Source organism: Gymnodraco acuticeps, unplaced genomic scaffold (assembly GCF_902827175.1).
Source record: "Gymnodraco acuticeps unplaced genomic scaffold, fGymAcu1.1, whole genome shotgun sequence".
Classification (NCBI taxonomy): Eukaryota; Metazoa; Chordata; class Actinopteri; order Perciformes; family Bathydraconidae; genus Gymnodraco; species Gymnodraco acuticeps.
In genome coordinates this window covers 1,572,347-1,587,552 of record NW_022990055.1, presented here as the reverse complement: position 1 = coordinate 1,587,552, position 15,206 = coordinate 1,572,347, and the positions used below count along the sequence as shown (strand labels likewise).

The following is a 15,206-nucleotide window of genomic DNA, read 5'->3' as shown; positions in this document are numbered from 1 at the left end:
TATGGTAGAGAATCTGAGACACAGAATGACCTCCACAACCTCCTCTCATGTCAGCACAAGAGAAATCCCATTACATGGCCGGGAGGCCCGGGACAATCAGCTAATCCAGGACATGAAAGTTATCCATCCTGGAAGTTGGCCTGAAGAGGAGTTAGACGTACAGTATGGGGACGTAGAGGTGCTACGTTTGTGCGAAGTGCTGAAAGTGGACAGAAGAGAGACTGTTCAGGGCTTTCGCGAATACAAGGAAACCAGGGCATCCCGTACACCTGCTGCCATGGAGCCTCTACTGAAAGCAGTCCGAACCATCGCTGTCTCCACTAGTGAGTGTGAGCGGGCATTCAGCTGCATGAACGATATCCTTACTGCAAAAAGGAATGCTCTCTCTGTCAGCCGACTGTCCAGCCTGGTTTTCATTAAATGTAATGGACCATCACTAGGACAGTTCAATCCGGAACAGTATGTGAGGTCCTGGCTGGCAAAGGGAAGGAGAAGTGCTGATGAAAGAGCCTGTCCAGCTCCAGCCCCTGATACTGATGTCCCCAAGGCCTTCTGGAGCCTTTTCTAACAATGTGAAGTATATTGCAAAGCAGCTCACCCAGTGAGAAGACTTTTGGCATAATGTGCCGATTTGTACAGATCCTGGAGATAGAAGGACTTCAGACCAACCAGGGAGTTATCTGATCAGCTTGGTGTTCAATGTAACTCTTTACCATGGCTCAGACTTTGTTACTTGCAGTTACAGTTTCTCATTTTAGATTGTGCAAATTTTGCATTTGTTTTTTTACATGTTCTTTGTTCATGCTCTTTATCATTTTTCTGAGTTGGAAAGTTAGATTGCATCATAGTTTACTTTATACATATTTGTATTCTTCAGTGGTGAAGTATATTGCAAAGCAGCTCAGCCATGTGAGAAGACTTTTGGCACTTTTTCGTTTTTCGTTTTCTGAGTTGGAAAGTTAGATTGCATTCAAAATGTACAGAAATACTTAATTTTGTTAAAGCTTTTTATAAAAAATGCTTCTGACCAGAGCTTTGTTTCCTTGTCATTAATGTTGAACACCACCAGAGGGGCTCTCACCTGAAAGGTCTCTGCTTCATGTGTCTTCAGCAGAAGATCTAGACTTTGATTGCTATATTTTCAGTTAATATTGACCTTACTGAGCTTTAGCCATATCCGCTGCCTATCATAACAAATGTTAAGTACAGTGAACCTTTCTAAAATATACAGTAGTAAAGAGACAAACCCACCAGCATTATAGTAGCCAAATTCTTGTTTGTGGGCTGTATATATAAAATTGACTTGAAAAAGTTGCTGATTTTAGAGTACTGGCACCTTTTTCATTCCAATTCAAGCACTGCACAACAGTAAGCCATGTAAGATTGTAAATGGATAAACTTATTTTCGCCCAGGCAAATAGACAAACTATAATTAACTACCGAATCAAACAGTGCTTTACAAATGTACATTCAGTGAGTTATACGTACTAAATGTACACATTGTTTTTATACAGGCATGGTAATGGGGAAATTGTGGAATATTGGCCATGGTATAGTCTATATATTTTTAATAACTGTATTTTTAATCAATGAGAAAACCCACACAATTTACATGTCCACATGATTTCGTTGTTTAACATCAAGATAATAAATATAAGGTTTCTTTATAATTTCAGAGAAAAAATAACCTGACTGTAAAAGCGCTAAATAGAGCCCAGTCTACCTGTTAGCTTGTTAGCTTTTATTAACGTTAGTTTACATTCAATTTCTAGAACATATGTGACCCGCTCTATCGAAATCAGTTGAAAGTCGTAACGGCTCATTTCAAAATAAACGTGGATTTGCGTAAAAAAATTTGTTTTTCGGGGTTCGGGTGTTTTGTTTGATTTTAAATAAACAAAGTCTTGGCTTTCAGAATATGAAACTTTTATTTCCAAAATCACACGATAAATACATGTTTGAAGCTTGTAAAGGGAAGATGACAGCTCTCACTCGCCACTCTGCTGTTCCACAGCACTGCTTCCCCTCCCTCCGGCTGCAATTGTGAATGTAAGAGTATAGTAATCATAGATAACACGGCAGGGTCCGTTACAGTTTGTTTTCATCCGATTTCAATTAAACAAAGTCTTGGCTTTCAGAATATTAAACTTGTTTCGGGAAATTCAGATGATAAATACAACTTTGAAGCTTGTAACGGCATAATTACAAGCGGAGAACGGACTAATGTAACATCACAGCAGGTATAATAACAGCTGGTGTTTCTCGTGAGGGTTTTCCCCGGGAAACAAACACAATACTAACAAACGCAAAATTACACAAACACACACACACACACACACACACACACACACACACACACACACACACACACACACACACACACACACACACACACACACACACACACACACACACACACACACACACACACACACACACACACACACACACACAAGCTTCCCCCAGACCAGTAAAAATATCTTCCCTCTTTTGATCATTTGCTAATAATCAATCAGATCGATGGATTCCAGAGAAGAGAAAACTTTGAAGGCCTTTTTCTCAAAATGATGACTCGGTGACAGTCATTATATAATGTGACATATTTTAATATTTGGAGTACAAAAACAATCCTGATATCATTAGAAAGCTAGGAATCTCCTCTTTCCAACAGTGTATACAACTCAAAATGTGTCTTCGGGTCAATGCGACTGATTTCGATGGAGCAGGTCACATATGTCCAGCACAGTCCCTTTCAAATGTGGTTTAGTTGGTCGCTCCTACGTTGTAAGCTTTTAACCAAAATTAAGACAGCTACTGGCTTCAGTAAGGAAGGCATGGGCATTAGCTTTGCTTTTTGAAAATATAGCTCTCACAAAATGGTGTGGCATTACGCAGCAGTCTTCTTTACTTCTAAGAACGGGTTTGGTAGAGACTATGAAGGCGTTTCAAAATGTATTTTCCTCACTAAAGCAGTGCTTGCAAGCTAACTAATTCCACAAAGTCTGAAAATAATAAATCTTTGATCCAAATCACACAAAGTGTTCAGGTAGTGTCTCGGTGTGCTCTTCAAGCAGTTCAAACAGGTCCGAGTGGAGATGGGCGGCGGTAACGTCCTCTTGTCTCTCAGTGCAGCGTGCCGTGTGCAAAGAGGTGCACTTTCCACTGTTACTGGGGAATGCAACGAACTTTCCCGAATACAAAAAGCCACCCATTCACATTTCACATGGTATAAAAATAAAAAGACTGTAATGAAAGGGGTGCACATAACTGGTACACAGGTACGCATGCGCGTAAAAAATCTAAAATGCGTACCCTCACTTGTGTCACTAAGCGCCTTTGCGTACCGACTACTTGTGAAGCTTTTCCAGAGTCGGACTCCGTGTGCACAGACGGGGCGGGGCAGCTGCTAACGTCGGTCTGTACAACGGAATTGTGCCAAAACAATGCCAACCAATTGCATGCATTGTAAACAGTACTCAAATTGTAAAAAAAAATCAGGGGGGATGGTGGATTTTATCATATGGGGACATAATTTGTGCTGATAGCCCGCAGAGGGTGGGAGACCAACCAGCATAAAGATAATTATTATACTCCTAAAACAACATGCATGTTATGGATGTTCAGATACTTCTTTCATTGCTCTTGACCAAGGCACCTCAGAATTAGAGTCGGTCCCCGGGCCGCCATGGCACCACTAACATTTAGGGTCAAATGCAGAGGACAATTAGTGCAAAATCTTTTTTTCACTTTAATTTAAAGGGGGGGAGGGAATACAAAAATGTGGTTATAATGGAAGTATATGGTACAAATCTTGTAGGTTAACAGTCCCTCATTTATTATTCAGATGGATCAGCTGATTATACTAATAATAAAGTCCAAATAGTTTTTAGAATATTGAATTATAGTGTATTTTTTCAAAAAAGCAGTTACTGGTATATGATCAAAACTGGTATCTAAAGGGTTACATTTGTATCGTAATTAATTAAATCATTATGTAAATTCTTCATGAAAAATGTGAGGAAAAAAATTAGAAAAAAATTGATCCGTCATCATTTTATTGCAGTTCAAATACAAATATTTTATGTTAACATTCCCAATGTTACTTTTTTTAACAGGGCATTAAGTGCAAATTGAAATTGTTTACAAAATATGAAAATATATTAAAAGATTATACAGATAATACAAAATAGGACCAATGTTGTCAATGGCTGCCTACTCCACTCTCCCCCATCTCATAGAAGTTTCCAAAGATTTTCATAATCATGCTTTTTGGTCTCAATTTTTCTGGCTCTTGCTTTCTGATTGTTAGCTAAGCAATGGCTTTGAAGCCAAGTCTTGACATATACCTCTGATCTGAACTTGTTCAGTGGAGGGCCAACACACTTGATGAAAAGCAAGGCTGACATGCTTTTTACCTCTAGGGAGCTTCTAGTTGTGGTTAAAATGTTCATCTGACTAAACCCACGTTCACACTCAGCTGTGGAGATGTCCAGAGTGTTCACTGCTTGAAGGAGGGGTTTCAGCTCTTCTGGGGCTGGTGGTATCATTTCATCAACAGTTTTGAGTCTTACCAGCTAGCTAACACGAGAGAAAAACGTAGCTAAACTCCAAACTAAGTTGTTATTGCTGCTTATGTCCATAGATTCCACCTTTGGTGACTAAAGTAATGAGTAATGACTAAGATTACTGATTCTTGACTTACCTGAAATGTTATTTTTAAATATGAAGTCCCTCAGATCGCATTGTCCTCCTGGTCGCTTGGCCATTGTGATGACCGTTACCTGCGCTTCTGGCATCGATCAAACAGGCGCATCACGGCGCTCTGGCACCCTCTAGGGCACTCGCATAGGATAGCATCAGTGACTTGGTAAAAATGTCATTGCGTGTGTGCGTGCTCCCTCGCCCACAGTATTTTACTCAAAATGCGCAAAATTAATGTTGAAATGGCAGTAATACCAGTGCCACGTTCATTGATAACATTAAACAAGGGATGGAAATGGCAGTTTAGAAGGGGGATGATTTTGACCGTTTTTATTTCAGGGGGGATGCCATCCCCCCTCAACTCGAGTACTGATTGTAAAGCTACCTACTATAAATAATGGACTATTGATCGCCTCAGTAATTGCCAAATAGTTGGAGGCTTTTCGTCACTTACACGGCAACATGCATTCTGTTGACTGCAAACCATCTCTAGGACTATGATAGATAACGACAGCTCTCTATATCTGAAAGATCAGCTGAAATAATTTAGTTTTAGGGGGCAGCACTTCAAAATCCATTAACATGGAGTGGTTGTATTTATCCTGATGTGAAATCGCAACTACTCTATCAACTCTTACATTTTTACGACGGGGCTCCCTTTCATAATCTCTTCTCTGCTTTAATGTGTTGCCCTAATCAGCCTTAAATTGTCATCTCGGTTTGATTTAACTCGGCCATAATGAGAAATCTGCTTTTAGAATGGCAGTGGGCATCCATTTATCTTTTCCATCTCTGTTTAACGTGGCCTCTCAACATCTTCTGAAAGACCGTCCAAATTGAAGTTGGAGGAAGGGATTTGGATTTTGTGATGACAAAACATAGATATTTTTCCTGGAGAGAACATTTTTTTATCATTCGTATTGTAGGCTTTCAAAGAGTGGGGAGAGTATTAGAAAAGTTTAATTCAAACAGGTTATTTGAATCAGATCACTAATGGGCTTTGGTCAAATATATTTATAGTTTTTGTGACAGTGTTGATGTGATAGAAGCACAGAGTGAGGGCAGAGTCAACATGGATGATTTGCACAGGGAAAGGGTTCTTTGTGTTCACCAAGCATCACTCAACTCCATTTCCCACATGTCTACAAGCGATTATCGGAGAATAAAGGTAAAATGAAAGCGGACCTATTTCCATTTAGGCTGTGTTTTCTTGGTGACATGTTTGTTAGGCCTTTGTGTTGGAATGGGTATACACCACAGTCCTAGGGTAGAATAGCGCTTTGGATCTGTACGGTTTCTCTCACGTGAATAACATGAGAGAAACTGCAAAAAGTAGCCTTTTTCTGTTGTTCTCTCACCTTTTTCTGCCTGCTTGAATGTCAGTCATGTAACCAGGGACGTGCACAGACATTTGGAGGGGCTATTGCTCTAAATTGGAAAAAAGGCACCCCCCCCCAAAAAAAATACCTCTTGGAAATTCTAACTTGTTTTTAATGTAAAAGGTTCAAATAAAACAACACTGTCATTGTAAGTGACACTCAGTTGACTTTTAGACTTTTATGTCCAACTGCTACATAGTGTTAATTTCGTCAGCTATTTTTTAATTTAGTTTTAGTCTTAGTCCTGTGTTAAATTTCCTTTTTAGTTTTAGTCATATTTAGTCACCTTCATCCTGTTTTTATTTAGTCAAGTTTTAGTCGACTAAAAGTCTGAGCATTTTAGTCTTATTTTAGTCGACTAAAACAGTAAACATTTTAGTCAAGATTTAGTCGACTAAAAGTCTGAGCATTTTAGTCTTATTTTAGTCAAAGTAAACTAATTATTTTAGTCTACTTTTTGTCAATGAAAACTGTTGAGTCTTTTTTTAGTCATCAGATTATATAGAACATTTCAGTCAAACTGGTCTAGCCAAAACCAATAATTTGTCATTTTAGTCAAACGTATTTCACAATAAGATTATATCTTGTCCTTATTTGATGAAAAACACAGGTTGAATGATTAAGAATGCAGCTTTGAAGAGAGTATCTGGTCAGGTTTGTGGTGTTTTTACCTGCTGTGTTATGGCCACATTGCTTCCCTTCTGATAAAACAATGCATTCGCTTTTTTTCTCCGCCTCATTGTAGCGAAAATGGGCCCAAATATCACATTGTTTCTTTCTCCCAAGCAGTGGTAGCTTTAGACTTTTTCGTTGTCAGTCATTTTGACGGACAGGATCGTAACATTTCCGTCAGAATCCATTATTATCCGTCGAGTGCACAATTTATCAATCACTCGCGCTGACGGGGGGTATTCGGTTAACGCGAGTGCGACTACTGCTCCCAAGCCCTGTTGTTGCCATTTTATTTTCTGTTAAATAAGGTTAGTTAGACCATGAGTTAGACCCGAGTCTTCCTGACAGTTCATATTTTGCCGCTGCCCGGTGTAATTCAAATCTACCGCCGCGCGCAGCACAGACACACAGCTGCTGCCCAGCCGCAGTACCGGAAATGGAACTGCTGGGAGAAAAACTGACTATCAGAGATGTAACGTTATCTTTGATAATATTTCGTCTCCTCATTTTTCGTCAACGAAAGTAAAGACAGATTTTGGCATAGTTTTTATTTAGTAAACTACATTTTCGTCTCGTCACTTTTCATCAACGATATTGCATGATGATTTCGTTACAGTTATTGTTTACTCGTCATCGTCTCGTTTTCGTCATGGAAAAAAAGGTCGTTGACGAACATATTTCGTCATAGTTTTAGTCAACGAAATTAACACTACTGCTACATTTGTGATTCAGTCTGTGTTCAGTTCAGGCACAGCTCAAAGGGTTAGAGAAGAAGCCTCCTGTTGGGGACCATTTAAATGAACATCTTCAGGACCTCGTTGTTGTCAACAGGGATCTCTCTTTCTACAGCCAGTAGGAAAAGATCAGACAGACGCTCTTTACCACATTACGACCACATACGCTCTTGATTTCTCAGCCTTGTTTTGATTATTTTCAGCTTTGAAAATGTGCGTTCTACAGTTGCCGTTGAGACAGGCAGAGTGGCATAGGTTTTGATGAGCTTGAACAGTGTGGGAAATATGGTGTGAGCATCAAATTCTTTGAGAACATCCAGCATTGCCTTTGCAGTCCTCTCTGGACATGTGTAGGTTGAATGGAAGACTCTTAGCTCTGTTTTGAGATGGATCTCCTCTCCCTGGAAGCCATAGAACTCACAAAGTGAATGCACAGTGTTGAGACCCTGGTCAATATTCTTCCACTGAGCTGGGTCAGTGAGTCTGTGAAGAGACCTAAGGATGTCACGGCTGTTTTTTCCCCTTTCATAAAAATCTCTGTGAATTGCTCATCCGTCCTCAGCTCCTGCACTCGCCTTAGGACACCATCAACAACAGTGTATGCAGCTACCAGGTCTAGGTCTTTCTGTTGGAGAGCGTTGGAAGCCATTGATGTTTCCAGGAAAACTGGTGTTGTAATCTCCAAAGAGAGCAGGAATTCAAAATTGATGCTGCGTAACAGGATTGTTGCATCTCCTGCAGCGAGATCAGGTGGCTCACACTTCCTCAGATCCTCCAGGTATTGCATGGCAGCAGGGAGGACCTTTCGGATTGTTTTCAAGGCATTTTTCCTGCAGGTCCAGCGGGTGTCTGAGAGCTTCTGTAGCTCAAGGGGGCGCTGACCTGGGTTGATGGCTTTCTGTGTCTCCACAAATGCTGCATGGCGCTTTGTAGAATTTGCAATGAAGGTGTAAAGTTTTTCAACCACTGTGAAAAAATCCACAAAATGTATGTTTGACTTCGCACTCTCCACTAAGACCAGGTTCAGACAGTGTGCGTGGCAATGTACGTACAGTGCCTTTTTATTCTGCCTCTGTATTCTTGACTGTAGCCCTTTGTAAGGCCCGCTCATGTTAGCTGCCCCATCATATCCCTGTCCACGGATGTCCTCTACTTTGAGCTGATTCTCCTCCAGTAGCTTCATAACCAGGTTTTCAAGGGCTGACTGTACGTCACAAAGCTGAAGAAAGCGCTCCTTTATGGTCATGTCATGCACATATCGAACAACAAATTACGCCTGCTCAACGTGCGACACATCAAGCATAATAGAGAATATTGATGCTTCCTTCACTTCCTTCTGGATGTCGCTTTTCACATAAATGCTCAGTGCTCTAATAAGGTCATTCTGTGTTCTATTGGAAAGTAGAGACACTTGGGGCTTTTGATTTGAGGCTGGCTTTTCCTTGATAACATCAAGATTAAGTTTAAGGACACTACCGTATTGGGCTAGCAAATCCACCAGATGAAGAAAATGTCCTCTGTTTAAACTTAGCCAGTTTTCGTCTCTACCCCTGAAGGCCAAGCCTTGTCTTGCAAGATATAATGTGATCTCTATTAACCTGAAGATGATCTCTCTGTTTTTCTGCCTCTCCCTTTCTTTTGCTGCTTGCATCTGCAAATCTGCTACTGCAAAAGCCATGTCCAATGGCTTTATCTTGTATTTATTCCACCTGGTCATGCCAATCATGTGCGATTCACTGCAGCAGTGCTCCTTCATTCTTACTTTTGCCTGCCTCCACCTGTTTACACCTCCAGACTTCCATGTAGACCTACTCTTGTACTTATCGTCATTCATTAAAATGTGACAGCTGATAGCATCATTTTGTGGAGAATACTCCAACCAGGGGTTTTCATCATACCAGTGGCCCTGAAAAGACCGCCCATCTTGATTTTTTTGGAACTGGCCCAGAGGACGACAGGGTCCAATTGAGTTTGAACATTTGACGAAGGCCTCATTGTACTTGATATTGTTCTTCTGAACATGGGCTGGATCGGTGGGGTTTGGTAGCTGTAGCAAAAAAAAAAATTCTGAAGATGCTTTCACTCTTGTGGACTCTGATGTTACTGCCTCATTCTCCATCTCTTCCCTCTCAATGTCCATATCCTCCCCTTTCATCCCTTTGTCCTCAGTTCCTGTCTCTTCATTCTCAATTCCTGTCTCCTTGTCCTCACTTCCTATCTCTTTGTCCTCACTTCCTATCTCTTTGTCCTCACTCCCTATCTCTTCATTCTCAATTCCTGTCTCTTTCTCCTCATTTTCAGATTCTGTCTCTATCCTTTCTTCATTCTCTGAGTCTGAACTGTTCTGGGCATCATTGTGTTTTGTCTCAGGCTCACCATCTATCAAATACAATTAAGAGAATGTTTTAGAGCTCTTTATAAGGCATTGTTGCGAAGTGTTCAACTAATGAAAGCATTATTACTGTGGTGATCTCCTTTTCACACTATAAAGGAGTTCAAAGATGGAGCTGTCTCGTCCAAAATAAACATTTTACATAAATTCGTATTCTTAAACAGAATTATTAGAATCAGAATTAAGTAACATATACACTTCATTCTTTACTGCTATAAAAACATACAAAGACAACTGAATACTAGTGCAGTCAGTTTCATTTTAGATTGGAGAAGGTTATATCTAGTCATTCATGTGAAAATACATATGTTGCCTACTTGTATAGAATATTTACAACCTGTTGTAAAGCCTTTGTGAACCAGTTATCTGGCCATATTATCCATATTATACTACAGCTATTAGTAGTATTTTACAAGATCACCAAGCTCTCAAATGCGCTCTGAACTGGAGGCTTGGGGTTAGCCCCCAACAGAGAAATATTTACTTCACTCAGCACAGATAGAGGCTTTGCATTTATCACTGATTTAAATATTTGTTTTAATGAGTTATTAGTGTACTCCAATTTATGTAGTTGCTTGACATAATCTCACAGTGCTTCACCTGCAGATGCCCTGCTGGCACCTTTTATCCAGCTCTGCAAAGTTGCAGTCCTTTTAGCTGCCTCCTTCAGATATCTCTCTCTCTGCTTCAGTCTCCTCTGTCTTGAAGGCATTCTTAAGCACAGAAATGTAACATTAGGCTATGCATAAAATAACCAAACGATTATTTTGAACAGTAATTCACATCATCATCTCATAACAACATAAGCTACTTGCATTCAGTGAAAGGCCAGTTTGTGAAAGGTCCAAGTGTTTGTTTGGTTTAAGGTAAAAAAGAAACAGCATACTGGGATGTGCAGTACTAGTAGAGAGAACCAAATATGTAAATCACTTTTTTGTTAATGTTACAGCCGCTGCTACCTTGTGCCTTTAACTGTGTGTATGCAAATGAGCTGTGCCTTCTGATGCTGTGAGTGGCCGTCCCGACCTCGCAACATTCGCGGGGATTGGACAGACTTCACTCAAGCCCTGCCCGCTGCTGCCACGTCATCCGGGGGAGGAGGATAAAGGCTGGGCACGAACATCCGTCTGGAGGCCCTGTATTTTGTGACAGATGCCTCAACCCTCTACTTGTGACAAAGCCCTCATCCTGTGCTTCTGTAGACTGACTAGCAGTGTGTATTCTGTGCTTCTGTAGACTGACTAGCAGTGTGTATTCTGTGCTTCTGTAGACTGACTAGCAGTGTGTATTCTGTAGGGTTCTGTGCGAGCACACTGGTTAGCAGTGTGTCGTGGTATTCTGTGTTTAGTGTAGGGTTTGTGTGTGTGTGTTGCGTAGATCCAGGTTGCTTGGCTCCTGTAGACCCGCATTTAGATTAGTGACATTGTGAAACAGCTTAGACCCAGGTTAGCTTAGCGCCTGTAGATCAGTATTTGTGTATATTGCTTAGACCCCGGTGATTAGCACCGGTTGATCAGCAACAGCTGTGTTTCCACACAGTCCCGTTTTGTTATTGTTTTGTTTCCACTTTAGAAGTGAGATTTTCTTTCCTTTTGTATAGCGGGGCAACTCTCTTTTGGAGACCCCTTTTGTTAGATAGTGACAGCTTGACCCGTTGTTGGGCCAAGCTGTTTGTGCTCAGAAAACAACCTCCTACTTAACACAGCAAAAACCCAATAAATAATCATCGACTTCAGGCGAAAGCCACAGCCCAAATCACCTCTATCTATCTCTGGCAAACTCATTTCCACCACAGAATCACTCAAATGTCTTGGCACTCACATAAGCAATAACCTCAAATGGAAGACCAACACAGACCACATCTATAAAAAAGCCAACCAAAGGCTATTCTTTCTGCGGCAGCTCAAGAAATACAGAGTGAGGAAACATCTCCTAATCCAGTTCTACACAGCCATCATCCAAAGCATCCTCACATCATCCATCACAGTCTGGTACAGCAGTTCAGACAACCTCTCCCGGAATAAACTTCAACGTATCATCAATAAAGCATCAAAAATCACCTGCAGTCCCCTTCCATCACTTGAATCACTTCACCACCAACGAACTGTCACAAGGGCAAAGAAAATCATTTCTGACCCCTCCCACCCAGGTCACCATGTCTTCCAACTTCTGCCCTCAGGGAGGCGCTACAGGTCACTGTCCGCCAAAACCGCCCGCTTCAAAAACAGCTTTTTCCCCTTTGCAATACGGACACTAAATGGACTCTAAATAACCCCAATGAACAATAACAATCCACCACACCTTGAACTTTATGTTATATGTCTTTGCCCTGTGCTGTGTGTTGTACTTTTTATTGTCTGTTTATTGTATGTTGAATTGTATGGAACAAGCTGTAATACTCTGCACTGAACACGAATTCCACCAGCCTGGCTGTGTGGTCATTAAATATTCTAATCTAATCTAATCATTTTGCTTACTTGCAGTCATAAATAAACCCACCGGTAACCAATACCAATTACAAACTGGTCGTGTCGTTTCCCCTTTTTACCCCTAGCAAAGAGGGAATGTAACAGTTAATGTATGATATGCTGCATTTGAGGAATAAAACAAAAATCCTCTGTCGTACCAAATTTAATTGTATCATTATTTTGCATCGTGTTGAATCACATCGTATCGCCCCGTATCGCATAATGTTGAATCAAATCGTATTGAACTGTATCGCAACAGGGGTGAATCGTATCGCATCGCCTGGTGTTTCAAAGGTATCGTTAATGTATCGTGTCGTTGGCAGCGTATCGAGATGTACATCGTATCGGCCTCAGTGATGGAGATGGACTTCCCTAATTCACACACGATTCAAAAAACTAATTTCTGTTTTAGAATCAGCAGAAACCTGCACCACATGTAAATATCACTGTATTATTTTTGTGTTAATCAGGTGGTTTTCAAAACGTGTTGACTTATTAATAATAAATAATAAGTCCTATTTTTATAGCGCTTTTCTAGGACTTCTTATTTTTCTAGTTTTATGGCGTACTGTAAACCAACGTTTTTAAGGTGCATGTCACCAACTACTAAAACTGGTTGTTTACCATCATGACGGATAAAAAACAACAATATTCTGGATATCAAACCTGCATTTTTTCAATACAGTATTTCAATAATTTTTATAGGAATCAAAGTCGCTTGACTTTAAGCCTGGGACTTGTAATTGATGATTTCAGTTGTTTTTTTATTGACTACAAAAATGATTGATTAAACATATGAGTTGTGAAATGTTTTTTCTAAATAGCAACAAGGGACACAAATAACAAATGAAAAATTAGCTGCTCTGTGATCTGAAATGATATCCATACTTTGTTTTTCTCTTTTATTGTATTTGATAAAAGTGTATACAGTTAATCGTAGATGGATGGGTGAATAATGAATTCAATATCAAGGATTTTAATCTTTTTTTATTTTAATTTCTTTAATCGTTTATTTGGCAGGGACATTAATGAACACTTACAACTAAAAATGCGTCAAGCGTAAATATGCCGGATTTTAGCTTTGAGCTACTTTCCCATAAAGAATTTAAGAACATGACATTTTACAAACATAGCAAAAACAAATACATGATATGCAAAAAGTGCAAAATAGCAAGAGCAGCACACACAAGTATTTACCACATGGTAATACAATATAGCAGCAACGACATATAAAGTGCAAGAGAAGATAAAAGTGCTACATAAAGTGCAAGAGGAGATACCCCTGTGTTAAAGTGCATTTAGCGGTGATTGCACGTCAGTTTGTTTCTCAACCATTCTTTGAGTTGACCTTTAAAACTATTGAGAGTGGGACAATCCCATATCTCAGTTCGTAGGCTATTCCACAATGAGCTGCCTTTAATGGAAAGTACATTTTGTCCAAAAGTGGTCCGTCTACGGTGGACTTCACAGTCTCCTCTAGTTTCTGACCTAGTGCAGCGTCCAGTGTTTTTTTTGTGGATGAATTCCCCTAAGGGAGGGGGGGCAGTTTGTAAAACAGTATGCAATGTGGGATAGAATCATACAGTGGAGGTATGACTTTGCAGCATTGACAGTTAAGAAGGGTCTAATTTCCGTTTAAAAACACGTTGGATCCTTCGATTTTGACTGGTCGTTTACTGAGCATCATGCATACTGTTTTTTTTACGTTTAACTGTAAGCAAATGTTGTTCAGCCAGTGTTGAACCTTGTCCAATGCATTACAGAGACAAGATGAGATTATTTTAGTATTTTTCTCGTGTATAAAGCTGACCGCATCATCGGCATACATTTGCACATTCAACTCAGGACATACATTAGGCAAGTCATTAATGTAGAGTGAAAAAAGTAACGGTCCAAGAATGGAACCTTGTGGAACTCCAACAGGGTTGATAAGGTAGGGGGATTTGGCACCATTGACCAAAACACACTGTTCGATATGTAAGACTTGAACCAATGTATTGAATATGCCGAAACATTGAAACAAGTCAGCTTTGTAATGAGCACTTGGTGGTCAACGGTGTCAAATACCTTCCTGAGATCAAGGAAGACAGCACCTACATATGGGCTTGTGTCAAACATACATTTAACCTTTTCCACAAAGACACAGTTAGCTGTCTCAGTGGAGTGGTGAGCACGAAAACCAAACTGCATTGGGTGGAGTGGAGCGAAACCTTTATCTAAATGTTTGCTGATTTGACACCCATTCCTCAGGTATCTTAGAGACACAGGGGAGGATGCTGATAGGTCTATAATTGGACTCTGTTCATGGATTGTTTGCTTGCCTGTGGCCTCAATTAACTAGAGACTGTTGACTATGGCCTTGATGTAGTCAAGGGGACTATCTATACAATGGACCTGGCAAAATATATATATTTATTATGTTCTGCTGTTCCCTGAGGGGTTAGGGTTAGGTCTAACCAGGTCATAATTATAGGTTTCACCAATACCAATATTTTTCATTGATGCATACATTCTTTGTTATTGTTGTGTTTTTTGTTAGCTGTGAAGAACCACCAAGCAGAGACCTTGAACTGGACCTATCTGGCAGCTGTCCATGGGCCTCTGAGCCAGAAGGCCTCGAGCTGCATGAGTACGGCTTTGATGACTGCTGCTAAGAAACAAACTTACACCTTACACATAAAGGAATCAAGGTATTTGTGGAAGAAGCTCCTTTAACACTTATTTTGCTTCACCAAATTGTCATCAATAACCTCTATGTTTAGCCCCAATCAATAGAACAAATGGCGGTTTGATGACCGTGACATTAGGGTTAAGGTTAGTCCTCTAAGGGTTTTGATGATACACAAATAAATATCGACCT

The 15,206-nt window shown here is 40.2% G+C and overlaps 1 protein-coding gene across 1 annotated transcript in view; it reads left to right on the top strand.

The window, feature by feature from the left end:
* Nucleotides 1–15,206, top strand: part of LOC117545952 (inactive N-acetylated-alpha-linked acidic dipeptidase-like protein 2) — a 1,067,198-nt gene that overhangs the window by 51,724 nt on the left and 1,000,268 nt on the right. The window contains exon 3 of the mRNA XM_034215999.1: nucleotides 14,886–15,036. Coding sequence (XP_034071890.1) covers nucleotides 14,972–15,036 — 65 coding nt within the window. The 5' untranslated portion in view covers nucleotides 14,886–14,971. The remainder of the gene's footprint in view (nucleotides 1–14,885; nucleotides 15,037–15,206) is intronic.